The sequence below is a fragment of the Bolinopsis microptera genome, chromosome 3 (genome assembly GCF_026151205.1).
Source record: "Bolinopsis microptera isolate Bmic1 chromosome 3, MBARI_Bmic_1.0, whole genome shotgun sequence".
NCBI lineage: Eukaryota > Metazoa > Ctenophora > Tentaculata > Lobata > Bolinopsidae > Bolinopsis > Bolinopsis microptera.
In genome coordinates, this window is record NC_087074.1 from 16,976,854 (window position 1) to 16,998,478 (window position 21,625).

Genomic DNA, 21,625 nt, shown 5'->3' on the forward strand with positions numbered 1-21,625 from the left:
CCCTCAATCTTTCCTAATACTTCGTCCGAAACATACCAAAAATGACTGTCATTTACAGATCCGTTAAAAATAGTCTCTTTTTTGAAAGCCTCTAATCTCATTTTAAAACTTAACACAGTCCCACAATTCTTGACATCCGAGGGGAGTTTGTTCCAATATGGTCTCACCCTCTCCGGAAGAAAAGAACTGTGGACTTTCTTCATTTTACTGCTACTTTTACTGCATCTACTGTTTGATACAACATTAAGACCAGATCTGCTCATACTGAACAAACCAGCTCCGTAGTTGGCCAAACCACTTATCATTTTAAAAGATTCAATGAGGTCCCCACGTATTCGCCGCTCTGCCAGCGTTGTTAAATTGAGGATTTCCAGTCGACGACTGTATGGAAGAGTACCCACCTCGTCAATCAGACGGGTAAACCGCCTCTGGACGCTCTCCAGCTCCAAGATGATCCCCCAACTTCCATGAGCCGCAACTGGACTCCACAATTGAACACAATACTCTAAATGGGGTCTTATCAAAGCTTTGTAAATGGATATCATGTCATCACAGATTTTTCCCTGATAATCAGATTTCTAACAATCCAACATATCATTCTGTTGGCTTTAGATATTGAAGCCTTAATCTGTTCATTCCAAAGCAGAGAGTTATGGGTTATAACTCCCAAGTCTTTTTCCTGTACAGATTCTGCCAATGTAACTCCATTAAGAGAATAACTTGATCTTGGGTTATCGTTAACATCTAAATGCATTACTGAACACTTAGTAGGATTAAACTTTAAAAGCCATTTACTCTCCCACATCTCTAGTTCATTCAGATCATTAACTATAGTTTCATGCTCGGAGGCATTAGCTATAAGCTTAAGATCATCAGCAAATATTTTAACTTTACTTTTAATGTTATTTTTTTTTTCTGATATCCTGTCATCACTCCTGGAGTAATGGATATTATATGTTTATTTCAATAAATATAATAATCAATAAATTAGAATAGAAACTTGTCTTCTTTTCAGCTCACTCTTCTGAAACCTCTTCTCTACATTCTCAGCCTCATCATCAACTTCATTATTTTCATCATCAACATCATCACCCCTGTCTTCATCGTTGGTGGTGTGTGCAAGATTTAGGTCCAGTTCGTCAACAGGTATTGCTTTCTCATAATACCGTCCTCTGTGTCCTCTCACTGCAATCAATACTGTCTTAAGTAGCTCAAACCTCAAACGACGTCTTAGATTTGCCATAATGAGGCTTTTGTCCTGGCTGGTCTTGGCTGCCAGAAGTGTTGCTACTCGTTTAAGGAACATGGTAGCCTGTGGGCCCATACCTCCGGTGGTCGAGAATACAAGGCCATTGCAGGTTCCTTTTTCAATTTGTACACAGCGGTCTCCATATTTCCTTTCTTTCTCTCTCTCATGCTTGCTGTACATCTTTGCTGGGGTGTTGTGATTAGCGTTGGATTTGGCTCCGGGGTGTAAAACCCTGATATCAAAAAATGCCATCTCCATTGGTGACCACAAACCTCTAGCTGCTATGTCGAGCCTTGCCCCATCATCCAGGATGGTACCAGGGCGAAGGCTTTCTCCAGTGCATGGCTGGAGTGTGGGCTCTACAACAACCTCATTACATATTTTTTCAAGAATGCTTGCAACAGTGTCTCTCAGTCGGTTGTGTCTGCTGTTGACAAAGCCTCCTTTCTTGCAAATAAGAATGTGGTTGTAGGTGTTATCTTTGCCACAAATGCATTTCTTGGCTATGTTGGCAATGGGTAGAGCATATCTCAATGCTATCGCGTCTTTGAACCCTCGCTTGTTCAAGACAAAGCCGTACTTCTCATAGGGAAGTCCGGTCAGCCAGCTTGATGCACCTTTTTCACATGCATGTGGGATCTTCTCACTGATCGAAGGTGGAAGATCGTTCATCAGCTGGTTTTTGAGTGACTCATACCTCTTGGCATTAGACAGGCTAATGGCAGACTTGACTGCTTTCCCAGCCTCTCTGTTGGTATTGAGAGTGGTGTGTTGCTTCAGGATGTGGTCTGTAAGCTGCTGGTTAGCCATGAGTGAGTTCTTGTACTCATTATCAGCGATTTCTACTGGATTGATGATAGCTAGTCCACCTAACTTGGCTGGGAGGGAGAACAGGCTGCGCTCAAAGTTGGACCTAATTGTGTGTCCTGTCATGTTGGGAATGAGCAAATTCCTGATCTTGTCCTCAATGGGCTGCAAGTTCACTGCTATGTCAGGGGTGGTCCTCATCAGGAAAGACCATCTGCGGGAGGAGCCATAAACAAAAGCGGCGTAAGCAAGGTGTGGCTCATGCTGTGCAATTGATGCCAATCCCTCGATCTCTTCTATCCATTCGGCACATTTGGCTTGGATGAACTTATTCTTTCCAGACTCAGTACCAATAAAGGAACCCAGGTAACGGCATCCTTCGGTGGTGATGTTAAGGTCGGGGAAGAGAGACTTGGCTTCCTCTTGATACTCCTCTTTAACTATAAGCCAGGTCTTGGAAGGTTTGGGAAAATAGCCATAAACGGGGCCAGATGCCTGTAGGGTATCCCACCAAATCTTCAGGGCTTTAAGCCTTCCTGCTGCTCCAGAATCATCTGCAAACCATATGTGTTTAGCAGCTTTGTTGGAGGGCTTATTTACCTCCGGAGTCCTATCTGGAGTTGTATCTGGCGGTGTCTCAATCTTATTATTCTCCTCTGGAGGCTTCTGGGGAGGTTTCGTGTTCTCACAGACCACGGGAGAGATATCTGGTGGCTCTGTGGGGAGTTTGTCCATAAGGGGCATCAGGCTACAGGAGTAAAATGCAGAAGCACAGTTATCCCCCTGAGTAGTACCCTCTTGGGATAAAATAAACAATCCCTTGGAGTTTGGTATGTACAGTTTTGCTGCTTTTCTGTAGGTATTAACAAGATATTTATACAGCTCGGGACACATCACACTTGTGTTGTGGAGGGCAACTCTCCGGTTTAAACGGTTGAAGGCATTATCTGCATCAACCAGAAGGATACCGTGAGTGTCATCATCTTCATACATAGTTCTAAGAGCATGAATAGCAGCTTCTACTCCACCTTCTAGGCCTGCTGACGCTTGAAGCGGTGCAGTGGCTGCTAGGATCTCTGGTTTAAGCAGAGTAGTAACTGACTTGCCGATTATTCGGCGGAGAACTTCACCGATCCCTATTGGTCTAACACCGGGCTTCTTGTCCAAAGGAATGAGGCGACAAGATATGAAGGATGCTAGGGGATCAGGGTCGACTAATTCAGTGCAAAGTTTCCTGGTTAGTAAGGCAACTGATTCACATAGTTCAGCACCACATGTCTTGAATGACTTAGAGCAAAGGATACGTTGCCAGCCATCAGAATCTAAGCCAGAGGGGCCAGCTGATCCATTGGTGTTCTTTGCTGCCTTCTGGATTGCTTCAATATCTATGTTTTCGAATATAACATTGTCTACTTTTTCCAGGCCCACCTTGCTGAGTAGACTGCTTACAAGGAAGGACTCTTCAGGCTGTGGGTCAGGATGTTTGCTCTCTAGCAACTTGATAGTTTCTGGTGTTGGCTCTAGGAGGCCCCCAGCTTTATTTGTCACCCATCTGAGCGCTGCTGACACCTTTCCTTGAAGCATGAGCTTGGAGAATACTTTGTGTGTATGTTGGGGAGTAAACTTGCTTGATGTTATACGCTTCTGAATAGCTTTACCTTCTTTGATGAGGCCCTTGATGTCCCCTTTTTCCCAAAGTTTGAGGCGATCTTCAAGATGTCTGACGTGGTCCTTTGTTTTGGATCGTTTGGAGGGTTTTTGAAGGAGCAGGGCTGGCATAACCATAAGTGCAGTCATGGCCACATTTTGAAGGGGGGAGTTATTAACATAATAGTTGATGACTTTAGAAGTCGCTTTCACATAGGCTTTACCTTGAGCACCAGAAGGAACCTTGAACAGGTTTTTCTTCCACTTGATTATTTCATCATAGGCATTGCCAAATGTCTCTTTAATAAAAGGTCCCTTGAGCAAACCCCACGTTGCGGGTGTTGAGTCAGCTGTCTTCACAAAACTTGGGAAGCCAGGGAAAGCCTCTTTACCATAACAAGAGGAACAGTACCAATATCCATCACCAACTGCTTGATCGCCCTCTGTAAGGCATGTAACATGGAACCATTTTCCACAAACACCGTCACATCCAACAACATCCCCTCCACGATCGGCTGTTGTGCTGCATGCTGGGCAAAGGATTACACTATCGTCAGTTTCTTTGTGTATGTTTACATCGTCTTTGGTTTTATTTACATCAGACTGTTTACATTTATTTACATTTATATATATATCGTTGCATGTTTTACACACCTCTTCTTCTCTTTTCTTCAGTTCAGCACATTTAACATGGTACCACTGTTTACATGGCCCAAGACACAAAAATCCTCTAGTTGCTTTGACATTACATGTATGGCACACCTTAGTGACAGATGATGAAGGCGCCACAGTAAAAGATGACATTGTACGTCTTCCTCAAATTATTTGTTATATAGTAGTGTTGAAAGTATTAAAACTTTTTTAATGTTATCTGGTAAATCATTAATAAATAACACAAATAGTAATGGTCCAAGGACTGATCCCTGGGGAACTCCTGACCATACAATCTTCCACTCTGAAGTTTCACCTTCTACACACACTCTCATAGTTCTATTTGAGATAAAATCTGTAATTACATCTAAAACTTTACCAGTTATCCCTAGACTCTCTAGCTTGTTAATCAAGCGAAAATGGGGAACAGAATCGAAAGCTTTACTAAAGTCAAAATAAAATAAGTCCACAGGAGCACCTTCATCTATTAAATTAAGTATAGTGTCGAAAGTCTCCAAAAGATTTGACAAACAAGATTTTCCTTTGACAAACCCATGTTGGTCCTTTGAAATACGGTCTTCTAAAAATTCTAACACATGGGATCTAACAAACTGTTCATAAACTTTACAAAGAATACAAGTAAGAGAAACTGGTCTATAGTTAAGAGGGTCAGACTTAGAGCCCTTTTTAAAAAGTGCAACTACAGATGCCGACTTCCATACCTCCGGAAGATTTCCAGTATCACTACAGGCACTAAATAATTTAGTAAGAGCTGTTACAAAACTAGCATCTCCAGCTAGGGACTTAAGCAGCTTTGGATGATGCCCATATGGGCCAGTGCTTTTAAAAATATTAAGCTTTAATAGTTCCTTTTTAACCTTATCAAAGGTAATAACAATATCAGATATACTATTAGTATTCTTACTATAACTTCTAGGTAATGGGCCGAGTGGCTCATTAACAAACACCGAACTAAAGGCACTTGCAAGTACCTCTGCAGACTCCCCTGCACTAGTTGTCCTTGTACCGTCTTCCTTATCTAAACTTGGTACCGAAGCTTTAACCTTTCTCTTATTCCTCAAATAAGAATAAAATGATTTACAATTGATCTTTAAATTGAAAGCAACGATCTGGAAGGGTTGACATTAAATTGTCAATCAAATCAAACAAGTACCACTGCCCATACTCCCTTTATGAGGCCATCAATTCATTTCTTATTTTACTTTACTTTACATTTTAAATACCTTTTTGTTTAATGCAGCCAAGCTTTGGAACGCTGTTCATAAAAATTTTAAAACTTCAAGCAATTGTCTAGATACTTCCATTAACTTACTAAAATTGAGAACCAAAGCAGTATCAATACAAGCACAGGCAGCTGACTTAAAAGATACGTGGTCTCCAAACAATTTAAATTACAGTAATCTAATACAACAGAAGAGAAATTCAAACAATATACACATAATATAGCAATGACCCTATATAAAAATTCAATATAAAGATTGCAGCGGCACACACTATCACTATCATGATTGTGATATAGACTGAAAATCTCTCAAATCGATTTTGGGGTGTTTTTAACCATTTGTTGTAATGTTTTTAAATACTAAATATCTTAATTTGTAAATTTTTTAATTGAAACGAATTAATTAATATTTGATAATTCATTCGGTAGTTTAGTCTGATATTGATATTGATATTGATTATATTGATATTGTTACTATTGAATGAAGCTAACTCCAGACATAAATAATATTACTTCTTTTAACAAAGGGACTTGGAGTATAAATGACCAAATTTGCATTTATTTCTATCAAACCAAGAATTCAGGAGGCAAAGGTGGGTGCGTAAACTTTATGGTCTGCACTGTCAAAAAGATGCAGTTAGGCCTAACGCCTAATTTAGGCCTAATTTAGGCCTATTGCCAAAGTTAGGCCTAACTCTGCGTAAGGCCTAACTGCATCTTGGTGACAGGCACTCTCCGATCCTGTATCACCCTGGATTCTTTTCGACATATCTTTGTAAAAGGTATATATACTTATATACCTTCTAGTCAATCTCTTGCTACTCCAAGTCCCCTAAGACCAGACTGGTGTAACATAGCGACTACTCTAACGTCGTCTTAGTTTGCCTCTCTCTTCCACACTCAACCACCACTTAAGCGTTCATCTATGACACACCCCACAACACTTACCATCATCCTTGATTACACATCTTGATTCCACCGGCATCCTCCCACAGGACTGCCATACCCCAGAGGTAGGCAAAGCATCCATATGCTATCCTCTCGTGGGCAAATCTGGCCCAGCCTATCTTTTTTTTTAATTTAAAAATTCAAAACAAAAGTCCCCTAAGAAAACAACAATTTCAAGAAAACAGGATAAGATATCTGATCTTAAGTTCGTGCTAGTTATATATAATATGAAATATATTTTTGTCTGCTTTAATTGATACTAAATAAAATTGTTGTTTTCTTGAAATTGTTGTTTTATTAGTTATGTAATTTGGCAGTGGAGGTCTCAAGATTGGCTATCAAGTTTTACTATTAGATTATAGATATGTGAGGGGCACCCAGAATTAAATTGCAGTCTGTTTGGACTGAGCGAGTTCATACTTTCGCACCGTTTTAACTACGAAAATGTAACATGCATGTTTTCGAATATAATAAGCGGGTTTATACTTTTGCATTTCGACTGCGATAGTGAAGTCCCGGCCGTAGGCATGGGTTACACTAGTATATCATATTGTTGATAGTATAGTTCCATGAATATTGTATATTGGAAGCATGAATGGTCTCTTTCCATTACCTTTGTATAATTGTGCTTTGCCAATTGTATGTTGTATTGCAACACTTGATTTGATTGAATGTATATATTCTTCAAATAAACTTTTGCAGTTCAGATTAATGACATACTCAATAATGACATCACCATTTAAAATTTAAATGCAAAACACTTAATACAACGTAATAATAACAACATAGCCAATCAACATGTTGCTCCAAAATCTTTGCACGAACTTTCGAATTATTAGTAACATAATAAAAAACCTAATATGATAATTGGCCCCTCAGTTTTAAACAGTTGAACACAAAATTTAAGTTGAGCAAACATTTTAATTTTATGCTTTCAATTTCACTAATAACTGTCACACTGTCTCTTTGCATATTTTCCTGTCTTTGTTCACCCATTCATCAGGACTAAGGATATAAGCCAGCATTATCACTAAGCATCCTGCTGCTGCAAATCCTGCCACAGTATAGAAGAAATATGACCATTTTTGTCTGTAAACGGAGGCATAGTTTGGATGGTCCCTATCAGTGGTTGTAATAGCTGCCATCAGTAGAGGGCAGATAAATCCTGCTGCCTGGCCAACACTATTGAAAATTGACATTCTTACTGCCGAATTTTTGGGGTCCATTTCGTAGTTGATCATGAAAACAGATCCACCAAATAGTGTTGAAGCCATGATTGATGTTGAAATTAGAATTATGGTCGCACCTATGAATGACAGGTGGTATGAGAGAGCAATAAAGAAAATGATGTATGAAAGCATGGGAATTAGTGTACACATCATTCTGCACACTAACCATGAGCACAAAGTGTCCAGTATTTGAACCACATATGAGAATGCTATTGTACATAATGCTATGAGCAAAGTGAGGCTGATATTGAGATATGATATGAGTTGTGGATCTGCTCCAGTGATTTCATTAAGATAGAATGGCATTACACTAAGAATGCCATAGATAACTATATTGTAAGCAAGAAGATATATGGAAAATGCTATCAAGTACAATCGGCAAAAGGACAATTTATTTGTAGGACTTGAAGGTTCATGGCTCTCTGATTTTAAACTGGGTTTGTTTTCTTTCATGATCATATCCTTTTCCTCTAGTGTCATAAACCTGAAAAGTCTTGAATTAGAAAAGTTCAATTTGATATTTGGAGGAAGTTAATGCGTAGTATGGTCACTCTTTAACTAATTTAGATATTTGACGCTGGTAGTAATACCGATGTAAAATGCAGTAACAAAAGTTTCAATTCAAAAATATTATCGATTTAAGATAAGATCATGTGATCATTGTCGTCGAAAATCAGATTTTGGTAGCGTTTCACTGGATCAAAGACTTGTAATTCTATAGTGATAAGTACCAACCACATACCAGCATTTTTCGGGAGATTCTTGAACAAATAGAAGTGTTAAAACCAAACCAATAGCGTAGCAAATGCCACTGTAATAAAAATAGTACTGCCACCCAAAGATGTCTGTAATAAAGCCAGCAAGCACTCCACCAGTCCCACTCCCAATGTAGTTTGTTGCCCCTGTATTAGAGCGTTGAGAGTTAGATTATAATCACTTATTATATAATCATCGATATTTTTATCACCTAAGTCAAGAAAATTACGACTATAGGAACTTAGAAGGATTAATTTTTTCAAATTTAACAAAATTAATTACCAACTAGAGAGATGAAAATCTTACTCTCTTTCCCTATACCAAATTTAGAGATATAGTGAAAACTGAAGGACATCATGATACCAGCCACCACACCTCTTATTGCCTGATGAGAATTATTTACTATTTTTAAATTGACTCGTTATTTCATCAGCTATATATATATATACATGATGTTTTCGTCAGACATCATTTACCAGTAAAGACTAAAGACATTATTATCATCTTAAGTGCTAATACAGATTTTAGAACTGGATCCATATCGTGGTAGTACAGTAATAATACATGATACAGAAAGGTAGCCATGCCAGGTCGGGACAACTAAATCTAGACACTCTTTTAGCAGATTTAACATCTAGTCTTTAATAAAGCTTTTATATTATTTAAGGCTGTACTCTAATATCAAATATGACAATGCATTGTAACCTGAGTAAAAATAACAATTGTCGGAGACAGAGCGGCAAATGTTGGGTAGCAAAACTGAATAGCTCCAGATAATATCAACCAGAATCTGTATGTTCTTGTGAATCCTGGGAGATGGAGAATAACTTTTAATTTTCCAAAATTTCATAATTAATAATTTGTAAATATTTGGCGCAAGGTTGCCGGCATTCTTTTTGTTCTTGCATTATTGCTCCCTTGGTCACCTTGAATCATAGCCAGGACAAAATTTAGCTTCAGTTGATAGTTATAATTAGTTGATAGTTATAATTAGTTATAATTAGATTCAATTAATTTATTAAATATCTATAGTTTAGGCCATAGTAGGTTTTTCTACTGTAGAACATAATAAGATTTTGACTTCTTTAATCGTTCACAGCGTAGCTCGTTCATCAAATTATTTATATTTCATTTTATTCGATTATATAATAAGCTCCAATGTTTTGCAAAAATTAATTTAAGTTTTAAAGTAAGGTAAGCGTGTGTACTAGTGTAAATTAAAATTATGGCTTACCAGTGAAATATTTTGCAACAAATGTAGTGAAGCACTGTGCAACGTAACCATAGAAATATGCACCTATCACCATTGCCTGGGTACTTTGGGACCAGCAGAACTGGCCAACATCATCAGGGTCGTCACAATCCTTCTTCACCATGCCCCCTATCATAGAGATAGATACTCCAAACCTGGGACAGCGGCTCTTATCCTTCAGACATTGTGGTAGTCATGACGACAAATTAACACCCGAATAATTTTAGCTGAATACTGCACATAGTTGAAGGAACTAAGATCTTTCCTAGAATCCAAAAAGAAAACAGACAATAGAGCCCATCATTGGGAAAGAAATTTAACTGACCATCGCAAGCAGGAGAGGCAGCAACATTAGTGACTAGTTAATAAAGTTATTTAAAAGAAGAAAATTGGTCACTGCTACTAATAACAGAAGGAAATAAAGTTACAAAGTGGGAGTTTCACAGTAAATAACGAAAACTGTGAAATAAACCGGACTTGAAAAATCTTAGGGGTAGTTTTAGAATAGGACATTGCGATATCACTCTTTTGGTAAATATTTGTAAAATACTCATTATCTTACGAACCTGGCACACATTTCAGTGTAAGCATTGCAAAGCAGACAGAGGTACGCAATGTAGCGTCTTCTTGTCCTGAACCAGTCCCACATCTACAGTCTGAGTGCGAGATGGAACATTTACCAACAAACAGAATACCTCAAACAAAATGGAAAAACTGACGAGTCGAGTCTCTGATCCGACCCTAATGTAATTAATTAAAAGATTAAGGTATGAACTTCTGCAGAAATATTAAACCTTCTCAAATAAGGTCCACATTCATATTGATAATTTGGGATAAATATAGATATCACCGCAGCCTTGAGGGCGGTACTAAATATTGCACGCGCGTGCGCGTGCAATATTTTATATCTCCACGAGGGCTCCAGCCCGAGGCGGAGATATTTTCGTATAGCACGGAGGGCCCAACGGGCCCGAGTGCTATACGATAGTTCCGCCCTCATGGCGAGGAATGATATCGTGTATATCCATGAGCGGGCGCTTCTCAAGTGTAGTTGTAATGCTACTAATTAGATGATCATTTACTAAGTTTTATAAATGTAAATATATCAACAATGTAATATATCCACAAGTGGGCGTTTATCACGAAGCTTCAGTTTCCAACAATCACAGCAAATTAATGTACAAGATTTCAGAAATTTTACGAGAAAATCATGTTGCTTTTAGTTTAAGATGTAGAACAGGCCAAAATGACTGACTATAGAACGAAAAACCGGCCGCTATCAAACAATGTTTCAGCTCATTGTTTCATGTACATATAATTTTATTGTAAACGATCAAAATATAGGCCCTCTCTCCCTCTCTCCCTCATCTCCTTATCTCCTTCTCACCCTCTCTCACTCTCTCACTCTCTCCCTATCTTCCTTTCTCCTTCTCCCACTCTCCTTACCTCCCTCTCTCCCTCTATCACTCTCTCTTTATCTCCCTCTCTCCTCATCTCCCTCTCTCCTCCTCTCCCTTTCTCCTCCTCTCCCTCTCTTTCTCTCCCTCTCTACTTCTCTACCTCTCTCCCTCCCTGGAACCAGAACAAGCACCGCCAGTCGCCACAGAGCAGCTGCTACTACCACGTGAGTTGTCATTATCAGTTACCAGGGTAACCAGGGTTACCCGGGTAACCAGTTACTAGAGTTTCTGTAGCAGCTACTGAGTGACTGGACAATCAAAAGTAGTAACCCAGAGAGCTCGAGATCACAGTCTGATCATGGACATTGAATATGAAAGTTAAAGATCAAATTTATAACATCAATTTAAATGGCAGTTTCAAAACAAAAACAGGGCAAAATATTTTTCGGGAACACAATAGAATAACACGTAAAATGTCGGCCTAAATTTCAAGGTTTATCAACTGAAATAGTGAACTGAAAATGGTAAACACAAAACAATTATCGATACTGAAAAATATCACCGGGCCGGTTATTCAAATTCGTGGAGACTTTATGTCTAAGCCGGTGACACCGGCTTAGACATATAGTCTCCACGAATTTGGTAACCATAGTAACAGTGTGTCACGTGTTAATTATGAGCCAATCATGGCAACCTGCGTGATATAAGGTGAGCTCAGAGCTAGAGTTCAGAGTTGATACATTCTTTCCATCCACATATTGCCGTGGGAACTATTAAAGTGTACTGTGTAGTGTGTAAGTGTGGATCAATAACACTGTTCAGTGTTCAGATTTCATGTCATCTGCTCACGAGATGTATCATCAGCCCTACCGGACACAAAAATATATCGCTACTGGACAAATTTCATGCGGGCTATATTGGCTGTATTGTTACTTGTCACGTTAAATGTCGTCTGCTCGCGTGCTGTATGTTAAGCGGGCTGGACGCGCACTGTGTCTTGTAACATCGGGCTGCGAGTGCTCAGATGACAAAATATAGCCCGCTGGTGGATATATGTCATGATGGCTCTTTCCAAGGTTCTTATCAACAAAGTGTTTACTCACAGCGAGAACCCATTTAACCCTGTGTTGAAATAATGTTGGGCTACACGTCTAGTGGCCGTATCGTGGCCGTATAGTGACCGTATAGTGACCGTATAGTGGCCGTATAGTGGCCGTATAGTGGCCGTATCGTGGCCGTATAGTTGCCGTATAGTGGCCGTATAGTGACCGTATAGTGGCCGTATAGTGGCAGTATAGTGGCCGTATCGTGCTCAAACCTAATCTCCATCTTTCCCCAAATTCTTTATACAATTCTTTATACGACGAATCATATTTAATTTTATGCTCCATAATGAACACGGATCTTTTTGGGCCACCCTGTATAATTGACCGAAATTTCACAGTTTTGACTGAATTTTTGACCAGTGACCATGTTATATACTCGTTTTAGCAGTTTTAGTACTATACATTAATCAGTATTTTAGCGTAGTATTTTAAGGCATTTATTAGTGTACAACATTTAGTACAGCAGGGTAGTGCAGAGAATTCAGTTTAACACCTCTGTTTTGGGGAGCAGAGAGTTCATTTTAACATCTCTGTTTTGATTATCAGAGGGTGCATTTTAGAACCTCTGTTCTGGTTACAAAGAGGATAGTCTAGGAATTGCTTAGAGCAGAGAGTTTTGGGGAGCAGAGAGTTCATTTTAACATCTCTGTTTTGATTATCAGAGGGTGCATTTTAACACCTCTGTTTTAGTTACGAGGAGGATAGTTTGGGATTTGTTTAGAGATTGCTAAAACGAGTGGGAGATTGTTTATACTGTCTGGGGATATTTAAGAGTGGGCCTGTTGGATGGCAGGACACTTTTTGGTTTGAATACAGCAGACGTTTACAGTTAATGTTTACAGTTAAAGACCTAGGATATTTGAATTATTGAGATATTATATTGAGGAACACTGAGATATTGTAATTACAATTCTTAACGGTTTATTCAATTTGAAGTACTTTCCCTTGTCACCTTCCTTAACCAAATTGTAAGGAAAAGAGCCTTTTATCAACCAATCATTGAGCTCAGGTTGAGTGGCACGAGTCACCATTGAGGTACTGGAAGCTGAATATCCGGAGAAACTTTGATGAAAGGAAAAGTTTGAAAATGTACTACCGGTAGGACATTTTCAGATATTATCAGCTTTCCGTGACCCAATTTCACTGTTTAGACTGAATTTTTATTGAATGACCAATAAATGATGCATCAGGATATTTTAGTATTCAAACCCTCTCAAAATTTATCATTTTTATTATATTATATTTTGTTGTAATTATTAGTATAGCTGTTGCACTTGATAGCAGTACATATACAATTTGTACATTGTAGATGAAGCGCAATCTAATCTTGCCTCTAGGATATGAGTATAACACACTATAGCAATGGTATCGAACTGATTATTATTAGTTCTATAATCTATACTATACCATTAGAGCATTAGACTTCATTGTTGCTATTATGATGGCAGATTGTTTAGAAAACCTAACTTCAATTTGTGAGGTGAAATGTGCTAAATATCCTGTTAAAAACTTCATACTGAATAATATGATAAATTCAACTCAATTAATCAATATTTACTGAATTAAATTGATTGATAGTAACTCACTGTCTCCATTCATGAGGATGTTGACTGCCGAAGGATATGGAAAGTAATAAGCAGAGCTCGTTTTTCACGTGCGGATTTTGCGGAGTTAAGTACAGTGATGAGCAACATTTCTTAGAACATGTAAAGGAACATCACCAGTGCAAACGAAAACTCTTAACAAGAAACGTGTCACTCAGGACTACAGAAAATAATGCCATCAGTCGACATGATGTAGATGTTGAAACTCGTGGTGAACTACCAGTTGAGACCAATGAGCGTGAATTAGATGTTGAAAGTGGTCAACTCGAACTTATTATTGGAACTAACCAATCTGTAGCAGTAAATTCAGTAAACACAGATATTTTGTGTGCAAAGATCAATGAAACAAGAAATTTTCAATGAAACAAGATGATTCCTCAGATTCAAGAAGGAAGTGCGAGACCTAACGTCCCTTTTTCCGATAGAGCTGACAGTGGAATTGTTCCTAATACAAAGGAATATAAAAGGCGGTTTGGTTCAAGCTGCATGGCTGAAGATACTGCATCATCTTCCAATGTATCTAGGACTCTGTCTAATAATGGAAAATTAAGAGTCATCCGTCGAATATATCATTGCAGTTTCTGTTGTTCTCAATTTGTTGACAGCGAAAGATTTACTATTCATTTAGAAAAGCATGTCCAATCATCTGAAAAGCTTGGACAGAAATCCTCATCTAAGAAAACTGTAAAATCCCGCCACCAGAGAGGTGCACAACACGTATATCAGTGTGGGGAGTGTCCCTACTCTTCACACATAAAGAGCTCTTACAAGAGACACGTGAGTATCCACCTCCCTGAGAAGCTGTGGAGGTGTCCTTACTGTCCGTACCGGGGTGCTGACTGGACATATCTCAAAAAACACATCCGGGGGAGACACTCGGAGTCTTATAGTTGCTTCATGTCATCTTGGTCACCCATGAGGGGTACCAACTGTGGTGTCAGGAGAGAGTGAGAGTGAGGAGACATTGTCAGGAGAGAGGGAGAGTGAGGAGACATTGTCAGGAGAGAGGGAGAGTGAGGAGACACTGTTAGGAGAGAGTGAGAGTGAGGAGACACTGTTAGGATTGTTAGGAGAGAGTGAGAGTGAGGAGACATTGTCAGGAGAGAGGGAGAGTGAGGAGACACTGTTAGGATTGTTAGGAGAGAGTGAGAGTGAGGATACATTGTCAGGAGAGAGGGAGAGTGAGGAGACACTGTTAGGATTGTTAGGAGAGAGTGAGAGTGAGGAGACATTGTCAGGAGAGAGGGAGAGTTAGGAGACATTGTCAGGAGAGAGGGAGAGTGAGGAGACATTGTCAGGAGAGAGGGAGAGTGAGGAGACATTGTCAGGAGAGAGGGAGAGTGAGGAGACATTGTCAGGAGAGAGGGAGAGTAAGGAGACACTGTCAGGTGAGAGGGAGAGTGAGGAGACTCTGTCAGGTGAGAAGGAGAGTGAGGAGATATTGTCAGGAGAGAGGGAGAGTGAGGAGACACTGTCAGGTGAGAGGGAGAGTGAGGAGACATTGACAGGAGAGAGGGAGAGTGAGGAGACATTGTCAGGAGAGAGGGAGAGTGAGGAGATATTGTCAGGAGAGAGGGAGAGTGAGGAGACACTGTCAGGTGAGAGGGAGAGTGAGGAGACATTGTCAGGAGAGAGGGAGAGTGAGGAGACATTCTCAAGAGAGAGGGAGAGTGAGGAGACATTGTCAGGAGAGAGGGAGAGTGAGGAGACATTGTTAGGAGAGAGGGAGAGTGAGGAGACACTGTCAGGTGAGAGGGAGAGTGAGGAGACATTGTCAGGAGAGAGGGAGAGTGAGGAGACATTGTCAGGAGAGAGGGAGAGTGAGGAGACATTCTCAAGAGAGAGGGAGAGTGAGGAGACATTGTCAGGAGAGAGGGAGAGTGAGGAGACATTGTCAGGAGAGAGGGAGAGTGAGGAGACACTGTCAGGTGAGGGGGAGAGTGAGTATACTGTCAGCTCAGTGCCAGGGATCTGGAAACATCTTCAATTACAGCATTCTGTATTTTATAATTCATTACTTGAGGAACGGTGATGGTCATTTAATAACCAGAACAAGGTGACCATAATAGAGCTGTCATTAAAATAAATAACAGCAGGCCAGCATATTACTGATGATACGGAAATACTATCCTCCGAATCATCCTTTTACATACTAATGTGGTTACTGTTTTTTTCTGTTTTTCGGAATTCTCTTACTAGTAAAAGCTAGCTTTCTTAATTATAATACAATTAAAACTTCGAAATTATGTCATAATTTCGAAGATTAATTGTATACTATGAGGAGCGATTATTGTTTGTTATTATTTTATGAATCAAGATGTAGTGCAGTTGCCTATTTTGTTATTCCACTATTGTTATTATCATAGTGTATTTGCTAATAAAAAACAGTAAATATGCATTTTTCAAAAATTGAGATTGTCTTGTACTTTTCTATTGTTAAAAATTTGATGTTTATCTTAAAACTGTATACGTGACATCTTGGACCTGTTAAATACAGTAACTAGTTTATGAATGCCCAGGTTGAAGACTGCTACAATCTACATGTATGATCATAGTGGTGAGACTGGTATGATACGTAGATATTGTGGAAATGAATCTGATCAAATCAATAAAACCAAATCTCACAATCTTATCGAGACAGCGAAAGACAGTTTTCTTCACAGATTCAGATGTGGATTCTGTGGCCAGGCTTTCCAATCTGAGGAATTGTTTTTGTCACATTTGCGTGAGAGGAAGAGGAGGAAACTCACTGTAATAGTGAAACCGGAGCAATTGAAAAAACAACCTGTACCACTTGCTGAGTCAGAGCCTGAACAGTATAATACGAGGCCGTATAAACATGTGATAGTAAGCGATACAATATCTGTCAAAAAGGCAATTAAACAAGAAAGTGTAATTGAACTTCATGGTCAATCAGACCCAATAGAGCTAACTCATCATGTAACGAAATCGGAAGATATCTGTTGGAATGGTGACTTAAACATAACCTGCTTACCCGCTAACCCTAACAAGCAGAAAAAAGATAAGTATAAAATGTACGAGTTTAGTGGCCCTCTCATTTCAGACACAGAGCCAAGTTTCTTCGATTGCACAGAGTGTTGTTTCAGAGGTAAGACAAGCGAAGCATTAGCTGACCACGTTACCACTCGCTGCCACAGAATGCTCCATCTCATTAGGGAGAGAGAGAAGGTTTATTACGATTGCTCGGAGTGTTGTTTCAGAGCCTCCACTAACATTGCTTTAGAGAACCACATTAGAGTACTGCACAAGTCTCCGAGACTGTCAGGAGAGTGGGAGAGAGACCTCTCTCACTCCGAGTATCTGGACTGCTCTTGTTGTTGTTTTAGAGCACAGACTGAGGAGGCATTGTCACGACACGTAAAGATACGACATTAACATCCTCCGCTCACATTGTCACAAGAAAACCTCAGTTTTACCATTTTATTTGTGTTTCTCAGAGCTCAGGATGCGCCCTCTTTAAATCAGCACTTAACGTTATTCCAGTGTGCCACTCATCAGCACTGATATTGTCTTACGTGCTGTTTAGGGAGTCTGTTAGGTGATTTGTTTAGCTATATTCCTGTAGTTCATCTCCTTCTACGGTTATATCACTGATTATATTTGTTGTTTAACGATGTCAATCAAATAATATTAAGGGACTATTTTATGGACCTTAAATGAGTTTGTGGTCACGAATATTCAAATTATTTATTTATAACGGTCTTTAGTCTTAGCAGATATTCGAACTCTCTATTTTTAACAGATTAATGTTTTAAAGCGGATGCATTATATTTATCATAGTTACAATATTGCACATAATTTAATTCATTTCTTATCGTATAATTTTATGTCATTTCCATTTTGTTTGCATATTATGATTAATGTTATCAACGACTTGAAGTAAAAAATAACTACTTCGTATTTATCTGCTTGGCACTTAAATTAATAATGTATCGATACTTAATATACAAGTTTAGGATGTTCAAGGAAAGGCGGGAAATTTAATTTTTGTTACAATTATTATTATCATCTTCAAGCTGGCGAACGGCCTACAGATAGAAAACAATGTAATCTTATAGACTGTCAAAGTTTAAAACGCGCATTGGTATAGCACGTGACTAATAAGGTCATATTTATATTTCTTAACATATTCTTGATCCTAACACAATACACATCAACTCGTTTTTAGAATAATATAAATGTTGAAAAAAGTAAAACTTTGTCGATAAACATAGAAATGAACACATCAAATCATTTTAATATTGCAACATGAACAAAGTAAACATGACTAATGTGTAAACTATAAATGGGTAATGTAGAATGTAGAATGTAGATCATGCATATGATAATTTTATACATGGCTGTAATACATACCACGACATATGGCTCAAAATATGCTCGAACCCTTACTTCGGGGGACGGGACAGTCTGGCGATAAAATACAGAAATTGATCATCATCATTCATCAAGGGGTTCGTCTAAATAGCCCCGTGTTCTTCTATCTTACTACATATTTTAATAAATATGTATCTTATAAGTGGTTTCAAATGCTTCAAATTACATTGTTTTAAGTCCAATGTCCGAACGTGCTTAGTCACTCTACAGTCGATCTTCGAGATACTTCTAAAAGGGCCCCCGACAGTTGAGACCAACCTGAATCGATGTATTTTTGGAGGCTGATTCCGAATCACCCCCATGACCCCATGATATAGGGTCAAAATGCTCCCCTGGCGATATATGAGCTGGTCCCAAGTCCAGACGCCATTTTATTCTTTGTAATTTTCAATAACCCTGTTTAGTCATTGACTACTGATATGACCGTATAATAAGAAAGTTTGTCTAATTTCTCGTTAGAGTTAGGGTTTCAGCATATGCTTTTGTTAAAGATTTGGTTAGGGTTAGGGTTGGGATCAGATTAGTCATTAGAGGGCTAGGATTTCGAATAGCCATTCACGGCCAGCTACAGAACGTGTTTAAAAAGTCACGTGACAGTCGAGTGTAGAGTGATTTATCATCATTCTTCAATGTCAGCTTCCACTTCCAGATCTATTTCCTCAGACATAGGTGACTGATAGACAAGACAGTTATCCTCCGAGTGTTCTTCACCTATCTTCGATAAACACTCTCCAACTTCAGCTTTCTTCTGGGCTACCACTATCTGGAACTCGGGTGACATGGAGAATGCAGTGTTGTCTTTTACCTTGAATTTTGAGGGAAGGAAAGGTTCTCCAAGCAATTCTTTGTTGTATTCCTTCCACAGATCCTCGTAATCTTTCTCTAACTCAACTCTCACCATTGCATCTTCAACATCAGGGCTCTAAACCCCCTACTAGCTTCCATCTGCTCTTGCCTTCTCGTACTAGGGTTCAAAGAGCCAGTGATAGCAGATAGAAGAGTAGTGACCGCCCCCAGAGCAGCTCCAACATAGTGGGAGATGGGGAGCAGCGTGGACAGATTCGTTGCTGCAGATAGGAATATGAGAGCCATACTCATGATGTTGTGCATCCTGTCCCAATACTGCGCTACTTTTCCGTGCGATTCCGCCTTTGCAAGAGTCATGTTGACGAAGGATCCCCAGTTTTCTTCGATACCCATAATATGTGATATGATCTGAAATATTTATATTTTTGAATGCCCCATTCCTCACCTCTACATAAACAATAAATATTATAATGATAAACAGCAGAGGCAGCCAAATTGCGATACTTTTATGATTGCGATCAGGGACAGAAATCAAGCTTAATATAATTAATTCAGCAACCGAATCAGCATTTGTCCGTCTGAGAAACATACAAAACGAAGAACGACGATTAATCACTCTAAAGTCTACACTCAACTATCGACCACGTGACTGACTTAAAGTAAGCCCGGACAAGGAACATAATATAGACTACTATAGTGACATATAGTGACTAATAATGAATAAGTATTCCAGTTTTGTCAATTAAACTTGGACCAAGTAACGATTTAAAATTAAACTGTGCAAATTAGTCCGAGACGAAACGGAAACTCGTTAGCTTTTCGTGTTAAAAGCGATTTCTCGACGGTTATCACCTCTCAAGATGACGCTTAAAACATTTGGCCTTCATTGCATTTTGGCACCAAATGCAATGAGGGCGTTTTCGGCCACACCCTTTTCTAGGGTTTTGCAGTCATTCGGATTTTTGTATTTCGGCCCAAGAAGATCGTAGAAACTATTCCGTTACACCAAAATGTGCATAATAGCCATATTTAAATGCAATTTATAAAGCAACATATACCTTATAATGCATATTTTCAGAAATATGGCCGAAAAACGGTTTTTGGCTTGACGCAGTTCATAATTTCCGTGATTTTCGACATTTCTGCCTAGGAAGGTCGTAAAAACTACCTATTCAGATACACCAAATTGTACCTAATGGTCACATTTATATACAATTAATGAAGCAACATTATATACCTTCAAATGTTCATTTTCGGAAATATGGCTGAAAAACGGATTCTTGCCGAGCGAACGATGAAAATACTTACTTACTTTGAGTCCAGAAACATCTAAAGAGTTGAAGAATGATCTATTTCATTGGGCATCTCTCTTAATGGGCCAGGCCCACAGCATATTTGCGTCTTACGGAACAAAATTTTTTTCAAAATTTCAGTTTCTTAAGGTCAAGGGGTCTTTTGCTAACAGCAAATTGTTCACAGTTGCCGACTCATGCACATTATGCACTCGAAGACGGAGTGATTAGAAGATAACCACTGCATGATAAAAACCGAACCAAATTGTTGGGCAAGGATCATCCTCATTGCTCATAATAATTTCTTTATTAAAAAGTTGTTAAAGAAAAAGTTGTTCTTCTTTGTTTTCTAACCACACTGCTTTAAACTATAATTTTCTAAGATATTCAGAGGTTGACTTATTTGCGGAAACTCAATGTGGTAAAAAGTGGTAAATAAGTGGTAATTGTGGATTTTGCTGACGTCAGAAATTTTGGGAACTATCTAGAATGATTCCTGGGACCTGTCCGCGATAAATCGTGCATTTTCCTTTAAATCTGAGGACCAAATTCGCGTATTTTCCTTCAAATCTGCGGGCCAAATATCACGTTTTCTATATAGGTATAAGAAAACAATCACATCCACAGTCTTCCGAATGTATGTATGTGCGGACTTCGAAAACCAAAAAAATATTTTCGGCTCATTATGATCATGGTAGCATGAAACATGAACAAAATTAGTTTCCAGAAAAACTTTGAAAAATTTTGACTTCTTGAAGGAAAGGCGGGAAATTTAATTTTGTTACAATTATTATTATCTTTAAATTCTCCCAAATGTTGCCGAAGCGTGGATTTATAAATATAAACTCCTGAGCGCGATCTCCACGCGACTCGTTAATGATGAAAGCATGACGCGTGCCACACTTTTTGCGCGGCACGCAAATATAATATGAGTAATTTGAACCGAACACGAAATCTGGCATGTCATTGATTAATCCATGGAATGCAAAGAAAATGGAGAGAACCAGAAAAATGTTAAAGGTTCAACTTTCAAGGTGTTGTTTTACTAAAATGGTCGTTTTACTAATCACTAATGTTAATTTCGGTCTAATTTTAGTGGAAGATAATACAAATTAAGTTTTTATACTACAAGTTAAATCATCGTATCTCTTATATGTTTTTAACCCAACTCCACTCAGTTTTATACTTAGAAATATAATATTCATCGAGCTGTAAACACAAACAAATGAGTAAACTATG

At 38.8% G+C, this 21,625-nt stretch overlaps 2 protein-coding genes and 1 long non-coding RNA gene across 4 annotated transcripts in view; 1 reads left to right on the plus strand and 2 right to left on the minus strand.

The window, feature by feature from the left end:
• Window positions 1–21,625, plus strand: part of LOC134812705 (POU domain, class 2, transcription factor 2-like) — a 1,142,226-nt gene that overhangs the window by 750,070 nt on the left and 370,531 nt on the right. The gene's annotated exons all lie outside the window — the stretch shown is intronic.
• Window positions 7,274–10,514, minus strand: LOC134813350 (sialin-like). Of its 2 annotated transcripts, XM_063821051.1 has the most exons (6): window positions 10,349–10,514; window positions 9,765–9,937; window positions 9,236–9,339; window positions 8,813–8,915; window positions 8,517–8,676; window positions 7,287–8,258 (listed from the first exon to the last, which is right to left on the minus strand). In XM_063821051.1, the coding sequence occupies exons 1-6, from the start codon at window positions 10,429–10,431 to the stop codon at window positions 7,499–7,501; spliced, it is 1,383 nt and encodes a 460-aa protein (XP_063677121.1). In that variant the 5' UTR covers window positions 10,432–10,514; the 3' UTR covers window positions 7,287–7,498. The 2 variants fall into 2 exon arrangements, with proteins under 2 accessions (XP_063677122.1, XP_063677121.1); XM_063821052.1 differs by lacking the exons at window positions 8,813–8,915; window positions 9,236–9,339 and having other exon boundaries at window positions 7,274–8,258; window positions 10,349–10,488.
• Window positions 18,111–19,170, minus strand: LOC134813375 (uncharacterized). Its single transcript, XR_010160008.1, has 2 exons — window positions 18,712–19,170; window positions 18,111–18,634 (listed from the first exon to the last, which is right to left on the minus strand). It is a non-coding gene; the product is annotated as an uncharacterized LOC134813375 (long non-coding RNA).

Coding starts and splice junctions, on each gene's coding strand:
- LOC134813350 (XM_063821051.1), bottom strand. CDS start 10,431: ATGTGGGACTGGTTCAGGACAAGAAGACGCTACATTGCGTACCTCTGT. Junction 9,340..9,764: donor TGTTGCAAAATATTTCACTG/GTAAGCCATAAT, acceptor TCCATCTCCCAG/GATTCACAAGAACATACAGA. Junction 8,259..8,516: donor GAATCTCCCGAAAAATGCTG/GTATGTGGTTGG, acceptor AAGACTTTTCAG/GTTTATGACACTAGAGGAAA.